This window comes from Mus musculus, chromosome 3, assembly GCF_000001635.26.
Source record: "Mus musculus strain C57BL/6J chromosome 3, GRCm38.p6 C57BL/6J".
NCBI classification, from domain to species: Eukaryota; Metazoa; Chordata; class Mammalia; order Rodentia; family Muridae; genus Mus; species Mus musculus.
Genome location: NC_000069.6, coordinates 95,044,166 through 95,071,024, shown reverse-complemented (window position 1 = coordinate 95,071,024; position 26,859 = coordinate 95,044,166). Strand labels below are relative to the sequence as shown.

General features: G+C 45.2%; 1 protein-coding gene across 7 annotated transcripts in view; it reads left to right on the top strand.

The window, feature by feature from the left end:
• Pip5k1a (phosphatidylinositol-4-phosphate 5-kinase, type 1 alpha) overlaps window positions 1-12,495 on the top strand; it is a 48,401-nt gene extending 35,906 nt beyond the window's left edge. For 4 of the 7 annotated variants that reach the window (XR_375498.2, XR_375499.2, XR_003954295.1 and 1 more), the window contains exons 7-15: window positions 14-313; window positions 2,759-2,964; window positions 3,560-3,643; window positions 5,165-5,213; window positions 5,520-5,818; window positions 6,551-6,694; window positions 7,241-7,370; window positions 10,496-10,541; window positions 10,940-12,474. Coding sequence is in view for 3 of the 7 variants with exons in the window: in NM_008847.3 (NP_032873.2) it covers window positions 14-313; window positions 2,759-2,964; window positions 3,560-3,643; window positions 5,165-5,213; window positions 5,520-5,604; window positions 6,551-6,694; window positions 7,241-7,370; window positions 10,496-10,541; window positions 10,940-10,942 (1,047 nt within the window). In the remaining 4 variants the exon portion in view is untranslated. Of the gene's footprint in view, window positions 1-13; window positions 314-2,758; window positions 2,965-3,559; window positions 3,644-5,164; window positions 5,214-5,519; window positions 5,819-6,550; window positions 6,695-7,240; window positions 7,371-10,495; window positions 10,542-10,939 lie in introns of all 7 variants that reach the window. The other 3 variants (NM_008847.3, NM_001293707.1, XM_017319485.1) reach the window with 2 other exon arrangements.
• The last annotated feature ends 14,364 nt before the right edge of the window (window positions 12,496-26,859 follow it).

Here is a 26,859-nt window from a genome sequence, read left to right as displayed (position 1 = left end):
TTTTATGCTTTAGAATCTTAACCAAAACCCTCGTACTTTGCTGCCCAAATTTTATGGATTGTACTGTGTGCAAGCAGGCGGCAAGAACATACGAATTGTGGTGATGAACAATCTCTTGCCTCGGTCAGTCAAAATGCATATGAAATATGACCTGAAGGGTTCAACTTACAAGCGGCGGGCTTCTCAGAAAGAACGAGAGAAAACTCTCCCCACCTTTAAAGACCTGGACTTCCTACAAGATATCCCTGACGGCCTATTTTTGGATGCTGACATGTACAGTGCTCTGTGTAAGACTCTACAGCGTGACTGTTTGGTGAGTTGCTATATTTTCCTCTATTTCAGACACAGAAATCACTTTCATCAGAAAGCCTTATAATTCTCTGGCATTGTGTCTATGGGAGCTGGAACTCAGACCTTTAGCTCCCTGTGTCCTGGGCTGAAATTGTTTGTTTGTTTGTTTGTGGGATTGTGTGTATGGGGGGGACGACACAATTGCACTTTGCTGTGTATAGCACAGCTGAGCACAGGTGCTATCACCTGTGTACAAGTGTATGCTTGCCTGTGTGTGGACGTGTAGAGGCCAGATCAGTATTAGGTGTCTTCCTTGATGGCACTCCATTTTACTTTCTGAGACAGTGTCTCACTAAACCTCACATTCTCATTCTTTGGTGACCCTCAACCATAAAATTTTTGTTGCTACTTCGTAACTGTTAAATTTGCTACTGTTACGAATCATAATGTAAATATCTGTGTTGTTCAGCTGTTACCCCTGCGAAAGGATTGTTTGACTCCCTAAAAGGGTCAAGACTGAAGTTGAGAATTGCTGGTCTAGACCATCAGCATTACCAGTTCCATTTCCTGTTCTTCCAGCAGGCATTTCAGTGCCTCTGACCTGCAGAAGGTCCTCTATTTAGAGATTACAAGTAAAAGCCATTGTGCCCAGCTTTCTAAACCAGTCAAACAGACTGTAGACCAGAGTAGCCTCAAACTCAGAGATTCAGAGATCTGCTGACTTCTGCTTTCCCGTGCTGGGATTAAAAGTATACACACCACTCTTAAACACCAAGTTGTGCCACCCCCACCCCGTTTCTCGGGAAATACCTGGACCCTCCATCCTGTCCGCCTCTCTGTGTTGCCCCATGTTACCCTTATTTGTTCACTCTGTGCTGCTTCCTCAATGATGCCCTCTGTCAGTCTCCTGTTTGTCTCTCTGTCTGTGTTTAAAAGGCTAGACAACCACTTAACTAAATGAGCCAAGGGTTGTTTTAAGTTACACTCAGTCAGTTGTGGCCAGCTGTTCCTCGGCCTTTCTTCTGCATGCCTGTAATGACACCCTTGGCTAAACTGCACTGTCCTGTGCGCCATGGGAGCTGAAGTGAGTGGACCCCTCTTCACCCTGTGCTAGGGAGCAAAACAGGCTGGGTGTCAGGTGCTCTCATGTCCTTGGTGTTGATACACCTTGCCATTACCATTGTCCTGCCCTTCCCAGCCTCTTTGATTGGCCGCATCTGCCCTGTGCATTTCTTTCATATCAGCATTATGGAGCCTGATGTGTGTTACTTTCTCTAGCGTTTTGCAATGGTCCTTTCTCACTTTATTTACCTGGTCTTACTTTTTATTTCTAGTTTGTTGTTTGTGAGCCTATTTCAGTGATCTTTTTTAGCCTTCTCTATGGTCTTTTATATAAATATTTGTTCTGTTTTACTGTACTGTATTGCAGTTATTTTTACATTTGTATTCAGTAAGTGTTGAACTAAATTGAAACTGATTATAGAAAGTCGTACCACACATCTTTTCTGACCCAGATCTGTCACAGTCTACTCCCTTCCCCCCCCTTTTGAGATTGGGACTCAGGTAACCGAAGCTATCCCTCTTCTCCCTATGTAGCTAAGAATGACCTTGATTCTTGCTCCTTCCTTCATCTTATGTCACCATGCTCAGTTTATGTAGTGCTGGGAATGGAGCTTGGATTTCCAACCATCCAGGCAACCACTCCACTGTCTGAGTTACATCTCCAACCTGTTGTTACAGATGTTTGCCACAGTTTGGGTATATAGTCCGTGTACCTTGAAAAAGACAGTGTTCTGTTCATTTTTATCTTTTTTTTTAACATTTATTTATTTATTTAATATATATGAGCACACTATAGCTGTCTTCAGACACACCAGAAGAGGGCATCAGATCCCATTACAGATGGTTGTGAAGCACCACATGGTTGCTGGGAATTGAACTCAGGATCTCTTGAATAGCAGTCACTACTCCTAACCACCGAGCCATCGCTCCAGCCCCTTAGTGTTCTTTTCATAAGTGACAAAATGAACTCTAAAAAATAAGTTGCAACTGAGCATGGTGGCACATGCCTTTAATCCCAGCACTCGGGAGGCAGAGGCAGGCGGATTTCTGAGTTCGAGGCCAGCCTGGTCTACAAAGTGAGTTCCAGGACAGCCAGGGCTATACAGAGAAACCCTGTCTCAAAAAACAAACAAAAAAGTCGCATTACCTACTCTGGTAGCTTGGGCCTATAATTCCAATTACTTGGAGGCTTAGGCAAAAGAACCACAAGTTTAAGGATACCATGGGGAACTTGGTGAGACATTATTATTATTATTATCATCATCATCTATTATTCAAATGGGAGAAAGGTAAGGAAAGGACTATAAATAAAGACCTACCAGAGTAAAAAGAGAGATGAAGTCAGTGAAAACCTGAAGAAGTCTGACAGCTCCCAAATGTTGACAGTGTCCTTTCTCCCCATTAGGTGCTGCAGAGCTTCAAGATAATGGACTACAGCCTGTTGATGTCCATCCACAACATGGACCATGCACAGAGGGAGCCCACGAGCAATGACACACAGTACTCGGCTGACACGCGCAGACCAGCCCCACAGAAGGCGCTCTATTCCACAGCTATGGAATCCATCCAGGGCGAGGCTCGACGGGGCGGCACTGTGGAGACTGAGGACCAGTGAGTGGGCTTGGAAGCAGCAGCTGCTCACAGCACTGATGCTCATGGAGCCATTGACTTTAAAAGAATAGAAGAGGGAAAAAAAGTGTCCAAGTTTGTAGTGCACTGGGGAGAGCTCTCTAGGATGAAAAGATTGAGAGTGTTGTTTAGATCTAGAAGCTTAGGTGCGCACTATACATCTCATTCAGTTGTATTACGGCATATCACAGGCTTTCCTGCCAAAGGCCTCTCTCTCACTGTCTTGGGTTTGTCCAGTGGTTACAGTTACTAAAAGTTTCAGATGGTTTCATGTTTTAGATGTCTTACAACATGACTGCCAAGGAAAGTGTCTTAATGGGGACAAATTAAGATACCCAAGTAACAGCATGTTTGCTTTTATAGGGGGACTGCTCCAAAATTGCTGTGTAGTGGTGATTTTAGTCTTGATGGAGCTCTGTGGGAGAAGTACAGGAGGTTCTATGCATGCTCAGAGGGGCATAGTCTGGGGGATGAGGCAGCTGTTTAGTTCTTAGCTCCATGTCCAGATTCGGCTGACGTTAGAAGTCTCTCCCTGTAGTAAACACATTTTTCTAACTCTTTTCCTTTGCTTCTCCAGCATGGGTGGCATCCCTGCCCGGAATAACAAAGGAGAAAGGCTCCTGCTTTATATTGGCATCATTGATATTCTTCAGTCCTACAGGTGAGGGCATGTGGGTCACAGATTAGGACAGAGAGGACATGGCTAGCCACTCACGGCTTTTCCTTTTATTGATTTATTTATTTTTTTCATTTTGGGAATATGTTTTGCATTTTGCCTATATATATATATATATATATATATATATATATATATATATATATATATATATGTGTGTGTGTGTGTATGTATGTATGTATATATATATATATATGTACCACTCTAATGTCTGGTGCTTGTGGCGTGTAGAGAAAGGTGTTGAATCCCCTAGGACTGGAGTAAAGGTGGCTGTGAGCTACCTGTGGGTGCTGGGAACTGACCTAGATCCTCTCTCTTCAAGAGCAGCAAGTGCTCTTAACTGCTGAGCCACCTCTCCAGTCCTGGTACTCACTCTGTAGACCAGGCTGGCCTTGAACTCAGAAATCGCCTGCCTCTGCCTCCCAAGTGCTGGGATCAAAGGCATGCGCCACCACACCCAGCTCCCCACGTACTTCTTTATAAAGTTCCTCATGATGCAAGAACCCTGAGTCACGGTCTGGTGACCCATGGATTTTAGGTGGGTTTATTCCTCTTCGGCATGACGTGTCCTCTGTGGAATGCTTGGTCTGTCCTCAGGAGCACAGGGTGGAGCACTCCCTCTGCCTTGACTTTCGGGAGAAACCTTTGGGCTGAGTCATGCTCCACATAAGGAGATAGCTAGAGGCACATTCTCGTTTCCACAGGAAAATGAGATCTGTGTTATGTGAAAACCGCCTGTGGAAGATAGCGGCTGTGACGTGCTGGGAGGAGGAGCTGGAAATGCTAGGCTCTGTTCTATTCCGAACACATTTTCAGTACTGACGCAGACCGAATCTTTAATATTTAATTTACTGATTATTATCTAACTAAAACTTTTTTTTACATTTATTTGCTTATTGTATATGTTTGTGAACATTTATACTATAGCCAGCACGTGGAGGTCAGAGGACAGCTGTGGGGATTGGTTCAGGTCATCAGACTTGGTGGCAAGCGCCTTTACCCACTGAGCCATCTCACCAGACCTCTTACGCAAGTGTGGCTATACTTTCCCAGCTTTTTCCGCCTGTTCCTCCAGCTGCCTTTTCTCTCTTGGTTTGTGGTTTGTCCTGGTTTTGTTTTTGTTTTTTAGACAAGGTCTCCCATTGTAGCTCTGGCAGAGCTGGAGCTCATGGTGTGCTTGGTGACAGGCGTGTGTCCCTGTGCTTACTCAGCCTTCTCTAGCAGTTGAACCCAGGGCCTCAGACATTTGCTAGTTTTCCCTGACTCGTCAGGGAATTAGAAGCTGCCCTTCCCCCTGGCAGAATCATTGACTTAGCTAGAAGCAGCATTGGTCTCTGTGGACTAAGTACTACCTTGCCAGTTCTCTTGAAAGCCTATATATACAGTGGATGTGTTTATCTGTTGAAGGTTTTCTGTTATCATGGTCTTTTTAAGGTCTCTAAAATAAATAATTATTATAGTCTTTCACATAAAAAACCAGTGTGTGATACACATTTTTCTTGGCAGGTTTGTTAAGAAGTTGGAGCACTCTTGGAAAGCACTGGTCCATGATGGGGTGAGTGTAATGTCAGCTGAAGGCCTTCTTCCCACTTCTCCATTTTTTGCCATTTGTCCCCTCAGCAGTTTCTTCCTTTTTTTTTTTTTTTTTTTTTCATTTATGGGTTTTACCCCTCTGGTAGGGTTTCAATCTAAGAGAACAAGCTTTTTAACAACACAGCCTTCTGCTGGGCCTCTTTTTCTCTGTAGTTGTGTCTCCTATTCAAAAGACATGGCCTCTTTCCTGCTGGGCCTCTATTTAACCCTGTAGCCGTATCTTTGCTGGGCCTCTGTTAAGCCTGTAGCTATGTCTCCTCTTCAACAGGATACGGTGTCAGTGCATCGTCCAGGCTTCTATGCTGAGCGGTTCCAGCGTTTCATGTGCAACACAGTGTTCAAGAAGATTCCCTGTAAGTGGCTTCTACCAGATGATCCCCCAGTGGCTCCCTTCCCCCAAGACATGGGGGGCAAGACACCTCTGTCAGGGAGCTGCCAAGGCCAGAGGCCTCTCCTGCTCTGCCTACATCCTGTGAGCGCTGCTTCTCGTCCTTGTGTCAGTCACTGTCTGTCCCAGTGTTTCCGCGTTGCTGCTCCCCCCTGGCTCTCCCTACATGTATCGTCGAGGTGAGGGCTATTTCTGGGAAATTGGTGGGACTGGAAAAAATGGTGTAGTTGTGGATGTAGACTATGTGTGACGCAGGATCAGATGCCTAGAAGTAGACTTTTATGTAGGAAGGACTGGCAAGGATGTTAGCCATAATTTTCTTCCACGTCCAGGTGTCAGGCGTTTTCAGATTAGTCCAAGTGGTTGAAGCCTCGCTGATGACTGTTGAAGGAGTTTTTTAGTCATTCCTGCAACTTTCTCGATCCAGAAGTGCCGCAGTGTTCCGTTTTCAGACTTCCTGTTAGTGACACTGGCAGATTCCAGGCGCTGCTCCTGTGCTCTCACCATAGGCAGGAGTTGTTCCGTAGTGATGTGAAGAAGACCTAGACATTGCAGACAGGCTACAAGGTGCAGAAAGCTGTCTTCAAAGTGAAGCAGCAGTGGACATTTCAGTGCTGCATGCTAGGAAGGGGTAGACATGGTCGCCATAGGGTTGACTGGGTGATGCTGATGAAGAACAAGAGCATTCCATCAGTGAGAGCCGAGCAGAGAGCACTGTGTGTGTGTCACTTTCATCTTTGCAAAGTGAGGTGACTCGACCCTCTTCTCTGGGTAGTACTTTGTAAGCCTTCTTTCTACACTAACCCTTTTTCTACCTTTGCTCCAGAACAACTTTGGGTACGTGTTGGTGTCTGTCTTGGTGACGGTTTCTGAGGCAGGTGCTAAGTAGGCTCTCTCTCTCCCTTTTGAAGTGAAGCCTTCTCCTACCAAAAAGTTTCGGTCTGGCCCGTCTTTCTCTCGGCGATCAGGCCCCAGCGGCAACTCCTGCACCTCCCAGCTGATGGCCTCTGGGGAACACAGAGCACAAGTGACCACCAAGGCGGAAGTGGAGCCAGGTCAGCTCAGGGCTGGGTCCCCTCACACTGGACACTCTCCTGCCTCTGAGCCCTGGGTTCTCACCCTAGGACCTCTATACCCCATTTCTATGCAGTAAAAAACGTACTCGCCGTGTTGGTTTGTTTGGTTTAGTTTGGTTTGGTTTTTTTTGTTTTTTTGGAGACAGGGTTTCTCTGTGTAGCCCTGGCTGTTCTGAAACTCACTCTGTAGACCAGGCTGGCCTGGAACTCAGAAATCTGCCTGTCTCTGCAGCCTGAGTGCTGGGATTAAAGGCGTGCGCCACTACTGCCCAGCTATTCTTTGTTCTCAGTGAGACAGGGTCTTACTGTAGCCTAGGCTCTCCTGGAATTCACCATGTATATAGCCAAGCTGACCACAGCCTCATGGCCCTCTTTCCTCAGCCTCCCAGGTCCTGGGTTTACCGAGTGAGTCACCATGTCCCTGAGTCACTATACATCTTTCCCTGTTTTTTTCTGACCATAAAGTCTTTGATTTATTGATTCATTCTTTATTCATTGATTGCTTTTCTTTTCCTTTTTCTATAGATGTACACCTTGGGCGTCCTGATGTCTTACCTCAGACTCCACCTTTGGAGGAAATAAGTGAGGGTTCACCTGTTCCTGGCCCCAGTTTCTCACCTGTAGTTGGACAACCTTTGCAAATACTAAATTTGAGGTTGGTTTCTTGACCTGTTACTCCAGATAGTCTATTTTCAGGTAGTCAGGAATCTTCTGGTTTTTGGTTTTTTGGTTTTTTTTTTTGGGGGGGGGGTTATTTTTTGGGCGGTTAAGAGCGCCAGCTGCTCTTCTGAAGGTCCTGAGTTCAAATCCCAGCATCCACATGGTGGCTCACAACCATCTGTAATGAGATCTGACGCCCTCTTCTGGTGTGTCTGACAGCTACATATACTCACATACATAAAATGAATTGAATTTTTTTTAAAAAAGAAAATATTTTTTTAAAAATCCCTATGCCATAGTTTCTTAGGTTAGGAGTCCAGATTTAGCTTGTGTAGGTCCTTTTGGCTAAGATTTCTCATGAGATGGTAATGAAGCTGTTGCTCAGGAGTAGGATCATGTGCTCAAATGGGAGAATGTCCCTCTAAGCTCATTGGTGTGGTTATTGCTGTTACTTGGCTCCTTGCTGGTACATGGCTGAGGATACCCATCTGTTTGATGCATGGACTGACCTCTTCACTAGGTAACTCTGAACATCGCTGCTAACTTGTGTGTGTGTGTGTGTGTGTGTGTGTGAGAGAGAGAGAGAGAGAGAGAGAGGTGTCTAAATAGAAACTATAGAATTCATAGACCCTAATCTTAGAAGTGACAGAATGCTATTAGCCGTGCTGTGTTTTCATTAGTGACAAGGATCTGAGTGCTGACAGCAGGGGCCTCGGGAGCCGTATTGGTTGGCTTTGAAAGGCATGCCTGCCTCTGCAAGCTCAGCCCAGCCTTCCCAGCCCCAGCATTACAGGTGAGGTGCTGCACATGGCTGAAGGAGGGTTCAGTTTGTCCTCAGGCATGGCAGACAAGCACTATTGCCTCTGTGCTAGGTTTCCATTAGAGGCTTTGTTAGGGTAACAAAGAAGAATTTGTACTCATTATTACATAATGCTACTTCAGAATTTAGCAGTTAGAAATAACAAACACTGTTGACTTGTTTCCTGTGGGTCAGGAGTCTAGGTAACTTAGCTGGATGCCTTTGGCTCAGGTGCTCTCCACTGTTTACAGTGAACCTCGGGCAGGGCATCTGTATTTTGTTTTGTTTTGTTTTTTTTTTTTTTCTTTTTTGGTTTTTCAAGACAGGGTTTCTCTGTGTAGCCCTGGCTGTCCTGGAACTCACTCTGTAGACCAGGCTGGCCTCCAACTCAGAAATTCACCTGCCTCTGCCTCCCAAGGGCTGGGATTAAAGGTGTGCGCCACCATGCCCAGCTTGTTTTGTTTTTTTCAAGACCAGGTTTCTCTGTGTAGCCCTGGCTATCCTGAAACTCACCCTGTAGACCAGGCTGGCCTCAAACTCAGAAATTTGCCTGCCTCTGCCTCCCATGTGCTGAGATTAAAGGTGTGTGCCACCATGCCCAGCTTCAGGACATCTGTAGTGACTGAGCCTTTACCTGGGTTCTGGGGCATTAAGTGTAGCCGGGTTAAACTTACACTTGAGATCCTCTGCTCATTGCCAGCACCACATAAAAGAAGAAAGTTTGAGCCAAACATGGTAGCACTCATGACGCAGCATTTGGGAGGCAGAGGCAGGAAGACTGCCATGAGGCCAGCCTTACTCCATGGAGTTAAAGACCACCAAGGAAACCCTGCCTCAAAACAAAAATTTGGAAGGAGCTAGGGAAGAGTAGCAAGGATCACTTTTCAGCTCAGTTACATGGCATAGCCTTGAAGGAGGAGTCATGGCAACAGCCATGTATGTGAGCCTGGAAGGTGTAGCCAGGCTCAGTGGCGCACGCCTGTACTTGTGGCACATGAGAAAAGGAAGCAGAAGAATCTGAGATTTTACTTGAGATTCTGTCTGGAAAAAAACGACTTATTTAAACAGTGCTGCTTCTAAATCTATTAGCTTCAGATCATTGAGATGGCTTAGCCTTTAAAGGTATTTGCCATTAATTCCAATGATCTGAGTTTGATCTTCAAAACCTATATGGTGTAGAGAGAGCTTATTCCGTGGTTTGTCCTCTGACCCCAATTTCATGCTGTGGCATGTGTGCAGGAACACACAAACCAAATGAAAACCCTTTTTTTTTTCTTTTTAAAGATTATATATTTATTATAAGTAAGTACACTGTAGCTGTCTTCAGACACCCAGAAGAGGACATCAGATCTCGTTTCGGATGGTTATGAGCCACCATGTGGTTGCTGGGATTTGAACTCAAGACCTTCAGAAGTGCAGTCAGTGCTCTTAACCACTGAGCCATCTCTCCAGCCCTGAAAACACTTTTAAATCTAGTAGTGTCTTCTGTTACTGTGAGCTTTTTTTGTTTGGGGTTTGGTTTGGTTTTGGTTTTGGTTTTTTTGATACAGGGTGTCTTGTCTCTGTGTAGCCTTGGCTGTCCTGGAACTCACTCTGTAGATCAGGTTAGCCTCTAACTCAGAGACCTGCCTGCCTCTGCCTCCCAATGCTGGGGGATTAAAGGTGTGCACCACTACTGTCTAGCATTGTTGTTTTATAGTTCTGGAGATTGAATTTAGAGCCTGTTTCACTAAGCACTCTACCACTATATTACACCTCTGGTCCTCTTGGTCTGTTTGTTAGACATGGCTAGAAAGTAAAGACTCAACCTGCCTCACCGTCCTCTGCCTCCTTTGTACTGTGGTTAAAGGTGTGTCCCGCCACACCTGGGCCTTTGACTTTGTATTTTGAAGTGGTGTCTCCTAAGGTTGCACAGAATAACCTTGAAGGCACTTTCTAGACACACAGATGTTGATCTAGGAATCCTCCTCCTTAGCCTCCACATAAATGGGAGTACAGGCATGCACCACTGTGTCTGTTTTAAATTTAATAGTTTCTTGGGTTTTCTTTTCTGTACTGTTGGACTCTTCATACTTGGTGTGAGTTTCAGAGCTCAAACTCAGGGTGCCAGGCTTGTGCAGCAAGCACCTTTTACCCACTGAGCCATCTCTTCAGCACCATTTCCTTTTCTGGATCTAAATAAAATGTGAGGAGGTATAATTGACCTTGGACATGCTAGGGATGGAAGCCAGGACTATTGGTGCTGTGTGAGTGTTCTGCTTCAAACTATACCTGAAGCCCCCTTTGTCTCTAATTCTCTGCATTTCATTTCCTTCTTTTAGTTCAACCTTGGAAAAGCTTGATGTTGCAGAGTCAGAGTTCACCCACGTAAGTATCTTGAATCCAGGAGAGCTTGAAAGGTATCAAGTGGGTCACTGACAGAATGGAGCAAAATGTTCATTGAGAAATATCGTGTACTCTTGAACCTTGCTTCTAAAGAGTTGTATGGTCAGGCATAGTGGCATACTCCATTAATTCCAGTACTTGGGAGGCAGAATTTGAGGCCAGCCTGATCTTTCCAGGCCTGCCAAGACTACATAGTGAGATCCTGTCTCCAAAAAATAGAAGGTTTGTGGTTTTAAAACTTAATACTTCAAAGCTGAAGCTAAAAAGAAAGAGAAAAAAAGTCAAATTTGCTAGGTAGGATGAAACAGTCTTCAATTCTGCTCTTGCTTCCTTGTCTCCTCTTCATTGTTAACTTTATATTCTTTCTGTCTGGTGAGCAGTGAGCAGTGAGCCTCAGAAGACCTGAAACAAGACTCTGCTGTCGCTTTGATCCCAAGATGTCAGCCCTTGCCCCAGGAATGCTGAATCGTCTTCTTGGTCATCAACAGAGGAGAGAATGTGGAGCTAGCAGGGCTCTGACACTGTCTCCCCTTCCTCTGGGCAGTAGTGCCTTTGACAGTTGAGGACAGCATCGTCCCCACCACTCCAGAAGTGGGTGGCGTGAATTTTCCACTGCCTGCCATGGCTTCTATAGCTGAATATTTTTCAAACCCCCATTCTTTGTGCTGACATGGGGTTGCTGGACTGGTGGTTTCCTCCTGTTTACCTTTCTCCTGGAGCTGGACTCTTCATTTCCTCAGGACGGACTGGCTGGACATTGTTCCTGCCTTGGCTCTCCCGCTGGTCTTTGGAGACTCCCAATGATTTGTATAAAGGTGTTTGGGGGAAAGTAAGGATCATCCTTACTCCCAACCTTCTTTTCCTTAAAAAAGGAAAAAAAAAAAAAAAAAAAACACAAAGAGCACACAATGTAAATTTGAGCCAGTCTCAGATAAAAGTTCTCTAAGTGTTGTAGAAGAGCCCTAGTGTTTGTGAAGCAGAAAGGCTGGGGCTGCCCCACCAGCAGCTGCTCTCTGACTCCCTCACTTAGGGTTGAGGGAATAGAGAGGGCCTGGCCCTTTTTTAAGACAAAGGGGCAGCCATGTTAGGAGAGTGGACCTTAGCAGGACCCTACTCACTGCCAGGTCTTCGGTTATTACTATTCTGCAATTTGGAATGTATCCTCATAGTTTTTTCTAGATATAAAGAATTATCAAATGATTTTAGACCATTCTCCAAAGGAGATTTCTTTGTTCTTCCTATATTTTCCAACAGTATTCTGCTCTTTGTGGAGCTACGGTGGAGGGAGATGTTTGTGTCTGTTTAACAGGCAGTCTGTATCTATGAGGCTAGAGAATATTTTCTTAAACTCCTAGGGAGCCACAGACTTCCCTCTGTACGGTTGTCGCCATGTCACCTGGCCTGCCCTTACTCTGCAGAGAAGCTGGAAATGGGGCCACGGAGCCCTCTCCTTCCTCTCAGTTGTGGCCCATCTGGTCCTGGCTGGTGGGGCAGTGCATGGTGTTTCAGGCTGGCTGTTGAAATCCCACATTAGTTCCTTCCCTGTCCCGTCCCACCTTGATAGCAGGTTAGCCAACCCCCACGTAACTGTCTATATTAGACACCCCCAGCCACCTTCTGGCTGCCTGTCTTTGCTGCCATGTTCTTTTTTACAAGAAGGAAACAAACAATTTCTTGCTATTTTTTTTTCATAATTTACTATTTATGATGTATTTAAGTGTTTTATTCAGGACAGGGTTCTGTAAGGGGTGGGAGGGAGTATTTGAGGGAGGGCTGGGACTTAGGGAAAGGACATGGGATTCAACATTTTTATGGAGTGTTACTATTTGCCTCTACTTTGTATTGTTGAAAAATGACAGATGCAATATAAAAGTAATAAATATCTGGTTTTAATGTATTAAAGTTCTAGCAATCATTTAGACCTATTTTTAAATGCTTTTATTAGTGTAGTAGTCATAATTGCATTGCGTTTTCATACATGCACATAATGTACGGGATCACCCTCACCTGGTTGCCCTTTCTTTGAACTTGTTTGTTGTCCTGGAGTTAGTTGTGGAAGCCTTGAACTTCTGCCTGACTGCTGAGCCTCCCCCAGCCATGTTAGAGCTTTTCCATGTTGCCTCTGCTCCAGCCTCCTCCTCGCTCCCTCCCTCCCAGACTGTGTGTTAGCGGGGACTAAATCTCCTGCACTCGAGCCGAGAGCAGTGGCTTCCGCTCCAGCTGTTCAGCCCTGCAGCATCAGAGCAGCTTGTGGATTGTGACTCAGTCTTCTGAGAAGGATCTGCGCATCCAAAGCTCAGAGGAGGCCTGAGGGCAGCTGGCCCTAGAATTCCTTCCCACCTAACCTAGTGCGCTTCTTTGGGGAAGTCAAGAAGGCTCCCTTCCCTTTCCTTTCCTTTCCTTTCCTTTCCTTTCCTTTCCTTTCCTTTCCTTTCTTTTTTGTCTTTTCTTTTTATTTTAAATCAGTGTTTCACAATTCATACTACACAATAGAGTGGGGTTTTTTGTTTTTGTTGTTTTAAGATGTATTTATCTCATTTGAGTACACTGTAGTTGTCTTCAGACAGAACGTAAGAAGGGCTTCGGATCCAATTACAGATGGATGTGAGCCACCATGTGGTTGCTGAGAATTAAGCTCTGGACCTTCGGAAGAGCAGTTAGTTCTCTTACCAGCTGAGCCATCTCTCCAGCCTGAAGGCTCCCTTATTAAATAAAGCTCTGTCTTAGTCAGGGTTTCTATTCCTGCACAAACATCATGACTAAGAAGCAAGTTGGGGAGGAAAGGGTTTATTTGGCTTACACTTCCATACTGCTGTTCATCACCAAAGGAAGTCAGGACTGGAACTCAAACAGGTCAGGGAAGCAGGAGCTGATGCAGAGGCCATGGAGGGATGTTCTTTACTAGCTTGCCTCTCCTGGCTTGCTCAGCCTGCTCTCTTATAGAACCAAGACTACCAGCCCAGAGATGGTCCCACCCACAAGGGACCTTTCCCCCTTGATCACTAATTGAGAAAATGCCTTACAGCTGGATCTCATGGAGGCATTTCCCCAACTGAAGCTCCTTTCTCTGTGGTAACTCCAGCTGTGTCAAGTTGACACAAAAATAGCCAGTACAAGCTCCTTTTGCAGGGCTGGAGAGCAGACTGGTTAGGAGGACTTGCTGGATTGGTTCCTAACACAAGCAACCTCACCACCCTCTGTAACTCCAGTCCCAGAGATCTGACACACTCTTCTGGCTCTATAGATACCAGGCATGTGTGTGATGCACACATACACATGCAGGCAAACACATGAAAACATTTTTATATTTTTTTTTGTTTTTATTTTTCAAGACAACTTTTCTCTTTGTACACCTGGCTATCTTGGAACTCAGTAGACCAGGCTGGCCTCGAACTCAAGAGATTGCCTGCCTTTGCCTACCTGATTAAAAGCGTACCCCACCACCATCAAGCATTATTTAACCTATATGTATATTACAAACAGACTTAAGTGTATTTTTGTTTTGGGGTTGATTTCTTTTAAAGGTAATAGTGAATAATATGGTTTGTATGATTTTATCAGATACCCTGACTGTGTGTTTATTATCTTCCCTCCTGTGTTTCTCTCCCTTTTCCTCATTTCTCTGCTCAGATCGCTTCTACGTGCCTTGCTATTCCCTTCTGTTGCTCCCCGGATTCTCACCCACGCAGTGGTCCCTTCTTTCTTCCTGCTCTCTGAAGTTCCTCCAGGATACGTAGTCGCAGCTGAAGGTTTGGAGGTAGAAGCTTACAGTGCAACCTTTGTCTCTGTGTCTGGGTTACCTCACGCAAAAGTGACATTTTTTTAGTTCCATCTGTTTACCTGCAAAGTTGGTGATTTCACTTCACAACTAGATAGTGTTCCATAGTGCGCATGCACCACATCTTTACTGCACAGTCATCGGCTGAAGGACACTTAGGCTGTGTCCGTTTCCTAGCTGTTGTGCATAGAGCAGCATTGAACTTGGCTGCACAAGTGTCTGTGAAGTGATAGGTCTTTTGGGCGAATGCCAAGGATGCGTGTGGCTGGCCTGGTAACTGAGCAGCTGTGGAGTCTCCATTTTTTTTTTATTATTTTCTTTATATACATTTCAAATGCTGTCCTGAAAGTTCCCTATACCCTCCCCCTAAGAGCGTATCAGATCCCCTGGGACTGGAGTTATAGACAGTTGTGAGCCACCACATGGGGGCTGGGACTTGAACCCAGGTCCTCTGGAAGAGCAGTCAGTGCTCTTAACCACTGAGCCATCTCTCCAGCTCCTTCCATTTTTAAAAAAATAGTTGACAGATTTTTTTGTTTTTTTTTTTTTTTTTTTTTTTTGGGTTTTTATCGAGACAGGGTTTCTCTGTGTAGCCCTGGCTGTCCTGGAACTCACTCTGTAGACCAGGCTGGCCTCAAACTCAGAAATCCGCCTGCCTCTGCCTCCCAAGTGCTGGGATAAAAGGCATGCGCCACCACACCGATCAACAGATTTTTTTTCTCCATTTACATGGGCTCTCAGTTTATTAGTTTTGTGAGTATAAAGTTGCAGAACTGTTGGTCTGAATATTTTGATACCTAAGTTTTTTTTAAAGATTTATTTAAGGTATATAAGTACACTAGCTGTACAGATGGTTGTGAGCCTTCATTTGGTTGTTGGGAATTGAATTTAGGACTTCTGCTCACACCAGTCGGCCCTGCTCGCTCATGCCCATGGATTTATTATTTTACTTTAGTGCACTGTAGCTGTCTTAAGATGCACCAGAAGAGGGCATCAGATCTCAGTACAGATGGGTGTGAGCCACCATGTGGTTGCAGGGATTTGAACTCGGGACCTTTGGAAGAGCAGTCGGTGCTCTTAACCCACTGAGCCAACTCTCCAGGCTGATCCTTAAGATCTTAACAAATAGTTCAGTAATTGTACAAAATGCTTTGACTCAGAAGACTGAGAAGAACTCATATTAATTCCACTCTCACTTAAGGGTGCAAACCTTTTTAGTGGGAGGCCTGAGGTTTCTGAACCCCTAATTTCTATTTAAAGAAAACCCTTCTCTGAGAATTGTGTTCCCCACATTTTTTGCATGAGTTGAGGGGTCCCTCGGGTATTACAGCCAGCAGTGAAATGATCGGTGAAGAGGTGAGATTAAATACTTGATTCCGTTTGACTTCATTAAATTGGATGAAACTTCTAAAAAGTCTGATGTCAGGGGATTTATTGCCAGCATACTTAAAACAGTACAATTGGGAAAAAAGTTCCCTGATGTAACCCAGGCCCCAGGGCATAATTACTCAAAGGCAACTCAGGGTGTGTGGCTTTTCTTCCAAGAAGATAAGGTCTGGAGATAGGCTGCCTGTGCTGGTTTAGGAGGGCCTAAGGAAGGATGTGGCCTGGTCTCAGTTGTACAGATAGTGTAGAGGTCGTTTAGATTACTAGCTACCTCCAGTCCTGTTTGTAGGAGCTTGATATGGCTTGGCCGAGAGCTAACACAGATCACGGGGGTGTTAGTCATCTCTTTCCAGCCTGATGGGCAGAAAGAGATTTTACTTCTTTTCCACTGAAAAAACAACTCGGGAGCTGGGTGTGGTGGCACCTGATTTTAATCCCAGCACTCAGGAGGCAGGTGCAGGTAGATCTCTGCTTTTGAGGCCAGGCTAGTCTACAGAGCAAGATCCAGGACAATCAGAGAATAACAGAGAAACCTTGTCTCAAAGAAAGAAAACAGTCCCATGTGCTTAACATTCCTGGTTTTCCCTGGAGCTCTGTGCTCCCAACAGAGCAGCATTCCACAGCGTGCGCCCAATACTCTGGTCAGCCATTCATCTGCTGCAGGGTATTTACATTGCTTCCATTCCCCAGCTCTGGTGGGTAGAGCAGCCACGAGCAGGTCTCAGCAAGGATCTATGACGTAGGATGTCAGCGAGGCCTTTGGGCGTGTGCCAAGGGGTGATACAGCTGGGGCATATGGTGCATTTATTTTTATCTTTTTGAGAATTTTCCCTATGATTTCCATAGTGGCTGCACCAGTTTTCAATTCCACTAAAAGTGAATGAGTTCCCCTTTCCCCACACCCCCTCCAGCATTTGTTGTCTGTTGTCGTTTATTGTCTTGTTGGTCTTTGCCATTCTGATTAGAATGAAGTCTCAAACTTATTTGCTTTGCTTTTTTTTTTTTTTTTTTTTTTTTTCCTTTTGAGAACTCCATTCAGGTTCCAGGGTCATTTATTATTTTCACTCTTGGCTTTTTGAATTTTTGTATATTCTATGCATTATTCGTCTATTAAATGTATTAAATGTATACCTGACAAAGATTCTCTTCAGTTCTGTGGGATTCCTCATCACTGATTGTTTAATTAGCTATGCAGAGCTTTGTAGTTTGAGGTCCCACTTGTCAGTTGTTGATCTTAATTACTGTACATAAGGAGTTCTATTCAGAAAGCCTTTCCCTACACCTAGACCGTGCAGGGTGCTGTGTTTCCTCCCAGTAGTTTCAGTGTTTCACTGTCCACATTTAGGTCTTTGAACCACAAGGTGGTTTGAATTGAATAGAGCTGTAAATACTACCTGCCACTCACCACTAGAGGGACCCTGTGGTCAGAAGAGGTTACCCACCCATAGGATGCCTGTGGATGTTGGCCAGTTTTCCCTTCACCACTTGTTGAAGATGCTTCCCCCACCCCCCCGCAAGCATATGTCTTGCTGCCTTTGTCAAATATTAAGTGGCTGAAGCTATATGTACTCATGTTTGGGTCTTCAGTTTTGTTCCGTTGGTCTCCAAGTCTCTATTTGTGCTGATACCATGATTTTTTGGCTTGGTTTTGTTTTCCTATAGCTTTGTAATATATCTTAAGGTCTGAAATGGCAATCCCTCCAGGATTGTTCTTTTTGCTCCAGATTGTTTTGGCTATCCAGGATTTCTTGTGGTTCCATATACATTTTTTTGTTTCTTCTTTTTTTTTTTTTATTCCATATACATTTTAGGGTAGTTTTTTCCCCCCATTTCTGTGAAGAATGAGGTGGGGAGTTTGATTGGAATTGCACTGAATCTGTAATAGCTTTAGGTAGAATGGTCATTTTCACCATGCTAAAAGTTTACCACTCCGTGAGCATGGGATGCCTTTCCGTTTTCTAGTGTCTTTCTCCATCTCTTTCTGGCTTTAACTCCAAGTTTGCCTTTGAGATGGATAAAGGAAAAACCATATCCACTAGTGTATTGGATGTAGTCTAGGTATGATGATATTTCTGCTGAACCTCTGATTATAGGGTCCCTCTAGTGGTGAGTGGTGGGTAGTGCTTATAGCTCTAGTCAATATATTGCTGCAAAACAAATCTTGGGTCTGGTTCTGTTTGTTTTTAAGCATTATCCATACTGGGATGCCCTAGAACTAGGTATGTAGACCAGGCTGGCCTCAAATGTCTATGAAGTTACAGATATCTGTTTCTGCTTCTTGAGTGCCAGAATTAAAGACATGTGCTACCACACCCAGCCTGTTTTTCTCTCTCTTAAAGATTTATATGAGCTGGAGAGATGGCTCAGAGGTTGACAGCACTCACTGCTCTTTGAGAGGTCCTGAGCTCAAATCCCAGCAACCATGTGGTGACTCACAACCATCTTCAATGAGATCTGGTGCCCTCTTTTGATTTGCAGTCAGAATCTTTAACAAAAATTATACATTTTTTTTTTTTTTTTTTTGTTTTTCGAGACAGGGTTTCTCTGTATAGCCCTGGCTGCCCTGGAACTCACTTTGTAGACCAGGCTGGCCTTGAACTCAGAGATCCGCCTGCCTCTGCCTCCCGAGTGCTGGGATTAAAGATTTATTTATTATATATAAGTACACTGTAGCTGTCTTCAGACACACCAGAAGAGGGCATCGGTTTCCATTACAGATGTTGTGAGCTACCATGTGGTTGCTGGGAATTGAACTCAGGACCTCTGGAACAGTAATCAGTGCTCTTAACCACTGAGCCATCTCACCAGCCCCAAAATTTCTATTTTTAATTATGTGTATGTTCCAATGTTTGGTAGGGCTGTGAATGTGAGTTGGCTGTTCGCCCAGGTCAGAGATGCCAGATCCCCTGAATCTGGAGCTGCAGGAAGTTGTGAACTTCTTCTACTCAAGCTCATTGTGGGTGCTGGATACCAAGCTTGCTGGGTTGGTCCGCACTCCATCACTGAGTCTATAGCCCAGGCTGGCTTTGACTGAACAGCACAGCACAGCACATTTTCCTTAGCTTCACAGGTGCTAGGGTTGTAGGATCTAATAGTTTTGTTCGTTTTACAAGATGTATCATAGTTATGGTTACTGTGATGAAACACCACGGGCAAAAGCAAGCTAGGGAGGACAGGGTTTATTTCACTCACACTTACACGTCACTGTTTATCATCAAAGGACATCAGGAGAGAGATTCAAAAGAGGCAGCAACATAGAGGCAGGGCAGAGACCATGGAGGAGAGCTGCTTCCTGGCTCGCTGCACATGGCTTGCTCAGCCTTTTAGAACCAAGGACCACCGGGCGTGGTGGCACACGCCTTTAATCCCAGCACTCGGGAGGCAGAGGCAGGCGGATTTCTGAGTTCGAGACCAGCCTGGTCTACAAAGTGAGTTCCAGGACAGCCAGGGCTACATAGAGAAACCATGTCTCGAAAAAAAAAAAAAAAAACCAGGACCACCAGAGCTGGCCCAGCACTCCCTAGATAAGAAAGCATCCCACAGGCTTGCTCCCAGTCTGATTATTATGGAGGCGTTTTCTTAATTAAGGCTCCCTCCTCTCTGCTGACACTAGCTTGTGTAGAGTTGACATCAAACTAGCCAGGACGGTTTTTCTTCTTTAAAAAGTATGTATTTTTATTATTTTAAATTATGTGTGTGTGTGTGTGTGTGTGTGTGTGTGTGTGTGTGTGTGTGATCTGTGGGTGTGTGCACATGAGCACACGTGCCCACAGAGGCCAGAAGCATCCGATCTCCCTCGATCTGGAACTACAGCAGCTTGTGAGTGCTGATGTGGGTGCTTGAAACTGAGCTCAGGTCCTCTGAGGCAGCAGTACCCACCCCTAACCATCTGTCTTAGCCAGTGTACTGTTGCTGGGAGGAGACCACATAACTTTGCAACTGTTAGAAAGACTCTAATTGGGTCTGGCTTACAGCATCAGAGGTTTAGTCCATTGTCATTGTGCTGGGGAGCAGAGCGGCATGCAGGTACTCCATCATGGCACTGGAGAGGTATCTGAGAGTTCAGTGTTTGAACCCACAGGCAGCAGGGAGAGAGAGCCACTGGGCTTGGGTTTTTGAAAACCTTAAAGGCCACACTAATCTTTTCAGATAGCACCACTCCCTGATGACTGAGTATTCAAATCTATGAGAAAGGGGGCGGGGGGGGGGTAATTCTCATTCAAACCACCATACCATCTCTCCAGCCCCCCCCCCCCCACACACACACTTTTTTGTTTTGTTTTGTTTTGTTTTTTTGTTTTTTTGAGACAGGGTTTCTCTGTGTAGCCCTGGCTGTCCTGGAGCTAACTCTGTAGACCAGGCTGGCCTCGAACTCAGAAACCCACCTGCCTCTGCCTCACAAGTGCTGGGATTAAAGACAGCACCACCACTCTTAACTTTCACAAAGCCTTGTTTTGTGGCAGCTTTGCCTGTGCTGTCACATTCCTTAATAGATGACCCATGGTCTTGGCACCTCCAAGATTCTGAAGTCTCCACTGTAGCTCAGGCTTCACTTTCATAGCTTCATGGACTTGAAGAGACCCCCAACCCTGTCATGGGTTGCCTGACCTCAGAGACTCTGTGTGTGTGTGTGTGTGTGTGTCTGTGTGTGTGTGTGTGTGTGTGTCTGTGTGTGTGTGTGTCTGTGTCTGTGTGTGTGTGTCTGTGTCTGTGTGTGTGTGTGTGTGTGTGTGTCTGTGTGTGGTCTGTGTCTGTGTGTCTGTGTGTGTCTGTGTCTGTGTGTGTGTGTGTGTGTGTGTGTGTGTGTGTGTGTGTCTGTGTCTGTGTCTGTGTCTGTGTCTGTGTGTGTAGCACTTGAGTGGATGTCGGGACACAGCTTAGGAGAGTCATTTTATCCTTTTACCTTGTGGGTCCCAGGGATTGAATTTACTTAGGTCGTTGGGCTTGACAGCATATACTTTTACCTGCTAAACTATTTTGCCAGCCCAATTTTACATCCTTCATCCCTTCCAAAACAGCATCAGAAAAGCCAGGTGTGCTGGTACACACCTTCAATCCCAGCATTGGGGAAGCAGACCCTTTCCTAATGTCCTAGGGCAGGCAGGAGGCTTCCCCTTAGTAACTGCAGCGTTCTTTCCAGCACTAGCTTTGCCTGCATGTTTGAGCAGTCGCCCTGTCACGGATTGAACGTCTTTCCGCTGTGAACTGTCATTCTGGTAGAATCTAGAGTCACAGGGAGGTGGGCTGTTCCAGTCGGGGTTTCTATTGTTATGATGAAATACCATGACCAGAGCAGTTTGAGGAGAAACGGGTTTATATTTGGCTTATACTTCCACCCCACTGTTCATCATTGAAGGAAGTTAGGACAGGAACCTGGAGGCAGGAGCTGACGCAGAAGCCATGGAGGGGTGTTGCTTACTGGCTTGCTCCTCATGGCTTTCTCAGTGTCCTTTTTTATAGACCCCAGGACCATCAGCCCGGGATGGCACCACCCATAAAGAGCTGGGGCTCTCTCCCATCAATCACTAATTAAGAAAATACCCTATAGTGGGAACGTATGGAAACATTTTCTTAATTAAGCTTTCCTCCTTTCAGAGGACTCTGGCTTGTGTCGAGGTGACATAGCCTCTAAGCATGCCTGGAGGGGAGGGTGTGTGTGTAGAGGTCAGAGGAGTTGGGAGTAGCTTGTCTCCTAAGACCTTATTTTGAGGCATGGTTCTTCTTGCTGGTCCTGCTACACTGTGCACTCAGGCTAGCTGGCCCACAGATTTCCATGCGATTCTTCTCTTAGTCTGCCATTTCACCATGGAAGTGCTGGGTTACAGATGCATGCTGGGATTATAGATGCAGGATCTGGGAGTCAATTCAACCCATCTGGTCTACAGAGTAAGTTCAGGACAGCCAGAGCTACATAGTGAGACCCTGTCTGGAAGCATCGACAATGGCTAACACGAACCCTTCAGTGAGTTGCTTCTGTATTTTAGCACAGCAACAAGGAAGAAACTAAGACACCTGCCAGGACATCTCCACCAAACTCAATAGTTTAAAACTTAGTCAAAAACAAAAACAAAAACAAAAAAACAAACAAACAAAAAAAACCCTTAGTCTCAGTCCCTCTCTCAGGACACAGCAGAATGCAGCTAGATTAAATCACATAATTACATAGATTACACAGCAGAAACCCAACCTAAATAGCCCTGCTTTCCTATGTACCTGCTTGAGCCAGCCCTCCACAGTCCACACTTCTCTCAGCCTTCTGATGTTCCCAGTCTCCTGCCAGAGCGTCTCAGTAAGCTCTGCTTCCAGCATCAAAAGGTTTCCCTAGCCCAGCATTCCAAAGTCTTCTGCAGTTTTTCCAAAAAGCAGCTCTGTGGTAAACCTGACCATGTGGTAAATGTATGGCTAAGAGCATAAATGGACCATTCATTCTTTGGGGGAATTTGGAAGATAAGAAAGCAGATAGAAACAGATAGTGCATTCCTTTAATCCCAACACTTGGAGGCAGAGGCATACAGATTTCTGAGTTCCAGGACAGCCAGGGCTACACAGAGAAACCCTGTCTTGAACCCCCCCCACCCAAAAAAAAAAAAAAAGAAAAGAAAAGAAAAGAGATAGTGCATTCCAGGCTATGAAGTTGCAAAGGTTTAGGAACAGGGATAGGACCATTCCTGTGGTGTTTTGGCCGCAGTCTGGCTTCATTCTGCCTGTGTTGTGATAAACTGAAGGTGGATGGGAAGATGTGACTGGTTTGTGTGGCATGGGAGGTTTCAGGGCAGGAGAGGGTTCACGCTGGTGCTGAGGAAGTAGGTCTCACCTGCTGCCTCAGGATCCTGGGAAGCCTTCTGAAGACCAAACCCAACTCATGAGAGACCCCATCTGTGGGTCCTTCCTAATGTATTTAAAGGAAGGATCTTGGGTCTGGAGGTGATTAGTGGGTGAGAGCACTTGCTTTCTTATGGAGGACCTGAGTTTTGTTCTCAGTACACACACCCACTTGTAATTCCAACTCTTCTGACCCTGGAGGCACCTGCACACATGTGACATGCATACACATAAATAAAAATAAATCTTCAAAATCTGGAGCTGAATGGGATTCATTGCCTCTTGACAGCAAATGCATAAGGAAGTGTTTCCCAAGGTCCGCATCCTGCTGTAATTCAGGGGCAGGCACAAGGGCTGACTTCAGCATGGGTGATGTCATCTGCTTGGTACTGACTGGTTCACAAGGGAGAGCTTAGGTGGACATAAAGAGCAGTCCAGGTGGAATCACTGCAGAGAGGCTCTGAGGGGCCGTTATGTCGTCCTGTGAGGAGGGCAAAGCTCCAGGTGTAAGGGGAACCCCAGCATACTGGAAATGGCCATGTGTGATGTCTGTCAAGGAGGGCTGGAGCTCTGCAGTGAAACAGTCTAAAGAGAAGCTGCGTTGATGCAGGTGGAGAGGTGGAAAGATGGGGCTGCCAAGCCTCTGGAGCCCAGCTGATGACATCACAAGCTCCAGATGCCTCCCTTTTGGGGCTGTAGCATTTGGTGTTTTTCCTGTTGGAATTATGAGATGTGAGCCTTTTTGTTGTTTCAAAACAGGGTGTTTGTTTGTTTGTTTGTTTTGAGACAGGATCTCTCTACATAGCCCTGGCTGTTGGGGAATTCACTGTGTAGATCAGGCCAGTCTTGAACTTACGGAAATCCACCTTCCTCTGCCTCTCAAGTGATGGGATTCACCTGGCCTGAGACAAGGTCTTTTTATGTACCCCTGGCTGGCTGGATCATATTATGTATCCCTGGCTGGCCTGGTTTTAAACTCACGAGATCCACCTTCCTTTGCATTAGAGACATGTACTACCATGTCTGGCCTGAGACTTTTAACTTTTTTACTTTTTGAGACAGGGTTTTCTGTGTAGCCCTGACTGTCCTGAAACTCACTCTATACACAAGGCTGGCCTCTAAGTGCTGGGATCAAAGGCATGCACTACTACTTTTGCTGAGATTTAACTTTTTTTTTTTTAGATTTATTTATTATTATATCCAAGTACACTGTAGCTGTCTTCAGATACACCATAAGAGGGAATCAGATCTCATTACAGTTGGTTGTGAGCCACCATGTGTTTTCTGGGATTTGAACTCAGGACCTTTGGAAGAGCAGTCAATGCTCTTAACTACTGAGTCACCTCTCCAGCCCAAGACTTAACTTTTAAAGTGTTGAAATTGTTAATGACAATGGGAACTTTTAAAGTTGGACCAAGTGTTTTTTGTTTTTGTTTTTGTTTTTTTTTTAGTTTTTCCAGACAGGGTTTTTCTGTGTATCGCTAGCTGTCCTGGAACTTACTTTGTAGACAAGGCTGGCCTTAAACTCAGAAATCCACCTGCCTCTTCCTTCCAAGTGCTGGGATCAAAGGCGTGCGCCACCACCGGCCCCGCCCAAGTGTCTTTTTAATGATAAGGTGACCACGAGCTTTCGGAGACAAAAAGATATGGTTTTACTTAATGTACTTTTATGTGTCAGGCTGACAATGAGTGGAGTTGTGATGTGTGGGGAGCCAGATGGATTTAGAACCTTCCCGGAGGCCCTGATGAAAGGACAAAGGACTCTACTTCGGTGTCCTTGTCCAGGAACTGACTTGGCAAGTACAGTTTAGGGCTGGAGTCAGTGTCTCATAGGAGTCAAGGTTGTGGTTTCTGGAGACAAGGAGAGAAGCCAATGTTCTCCTTGGGCTGGGATTATCAGCTCGGGCAGCTGTGTCGGAGGTATCCTGTGTTATTTTCCAACTTTGTTGCAATTTGTTCTCTGCTGACCTTGGTTGTTTCCCCTCCCCACCCTGTTCCCCTCAACCAATTTATGATGCTCATTCTTTGTTCTTCTTTATAGGATCTCACTGTGTAGCTCTGGCTGTCCTGGAACTCACTCTGTAGACCAGGCTGGCCTCGAACTCAGAAATCCGCCTGCTTCTGCTTCCTGGTGAGGCTGTGCTTCTTAGTAAACTTGCTTCCCATCAGCCCTCAGTGTGCGTGGGCAAGACCTCCTGGTCCCAGCCACTGCTTTGTTGTCTTTACTTGTCGTACTTCTCATCCTGACCTCCCACTCCACACCTCACCATTTGGGACCCTTATTCCTTTAATGATCCTCTTGGGATCCTTTTAATTGTCAACTTGACATAGCCTAGAACTCCGTGGGAGAAGGATCTCTGAAAATGTCTGAGTGTGAGGAATTATCTTTTTTTTTCTGTTTGTTTTGTTTTTCAAGACAGGGTTTCTATGTATAGCCATGGCTCTCCTGGAACTTGCTCTGTAGACCAGGCTGGTCTCGAACTCAGAGATTCACCTGCATCTGCACCCCCCAAGTGCTAGGATTAAATGTGGAGTCACCACTATACAGCAAGGGATTGTTTTAATTACATGGATCGATGATGGGGGCAGACTTACTGCTCTTTTCACTTGACTGTGATGGATTTGGCATAACTAGCTGCTTCAAGCTCCTATTACCTTAATGGACTGTAACCTAGAACTGTGAGTCAAATAAACCCTTCTCCATTAAGGTCCTTCTGTCAGGGTATTTTATCACAGAAAAAGGAAAGGAAACTAAGACAAAGCACCAATCTAATCATTGCAACATTACTGGAAGGCTAGCATGAGAGCTCAGGAGGTGAAGCCACTTGCCACCACAATTGAAACCTGGTGGAAGGGAAGAACTGGTTCACACAAGTTGTCTTTTGGGGGCTGGAGAGAGGGCTCGGTGGTTAAGAGCACTGACTGCTCTTCCAGAGGTCCTGAGTTCAATTCCCAGCAACCACATGGTGGCTCATATCTATCTGTAATGGGATCTGATGCACTATTCTGGGGTGTCTGAAGACAGCTATGTACTCACATAAAATAAATAAATAAATCTTCAAAAAACAAAAAAGGTTGTCTTTTGACCTCCACAACATATGTACTTGGACAGCTGCATGGATATGGTACACACATATATACCCAACCGCATGTGTGCGCACGTGTATACACACACACACACACACACACACACACACACACACACACACACACACACAAAATACATCTTCACAAATAAATAGGGGCTGGACAAATGGCTCCATGGTTCAGAGTACTTGCTGCTCACGTAGAAGACCCAGGTTTGCTTCCCAGCACTCTATGGAACCTTAGAAGCACCTGTAACTCCAGCTCCAAGGGAACTGACACCTGGTGTCTGAGGGTGCCTGGACCCACATGTTCATACTCTCACACAGCCAATACAGATAATTAAAGAAAATTAAAAGTTATTAAGGGCTGGGGAGATGGCTTACTGGTTAGGAACACTGACTGCTCTTCTGAAGGTCCTGAGTTCAGATCCCAGCAATCACATGGTGGCTCACAACTATCCATAACAGGATCTGATGCCCTCTTCTGGTCTGAGGAATAAATAAATATTTCTTTTTTTTTCCATTTTTTATTAGGAATTTAGCTCATTTACATTTCCAATGCTATACCAAAAGTCCCCCATACCCACCCCCATAAATATTTCTTGAGAATTGGCTCAAGATTAAGAGCACCTGTTGCTCTTGCAGAGAACCCAGGTTCTGTCCCAGCATCCATGTGGCTGTTCACAAGGGTCTGTAACTCCAGTCTCAGAGACTCTGATTCCCTCTGGACCTCTGCAGACACTGCATGCATGTGGTACACGTACATACAAGAAGGAAAATACACATACATGTAAAATTATAAAATAAGCAAAGCCTTTAAAGACAGAAAAACTGTACTCCTAAAAGCAGAACAAATAAGTAAGTTTAGCTAAAGCATACTTTATTAAAATCTATAAAGCATTTGCAAGAACTAGAAACCAGGACCAGGATTTCCTATTGTATTTCCTGGGTTGTGGGGTACTAATTAATCAAAGCATTTTGAATTTTGTGGTTGTTGTCTTGGTTTTGGAGACAGGGTTTTTCTGTGTAGCCTTGGCTGTCTTGGACTCACTCTGTAGACCAGGCTGGCAGCAAATTCAGAGATCGGCCTGCCTCTGCCTCTGAGTACTGGGATTAAAGGCCTTCACCACCATTGCCTGGCAGAACTTTGTGGGGTTTTTTTTGGTAGTGTTGGGGTTTGTTTATTTTTACTAAGGGTTGAAATTGGGGCCTTGGCTGTGCTCAGCAA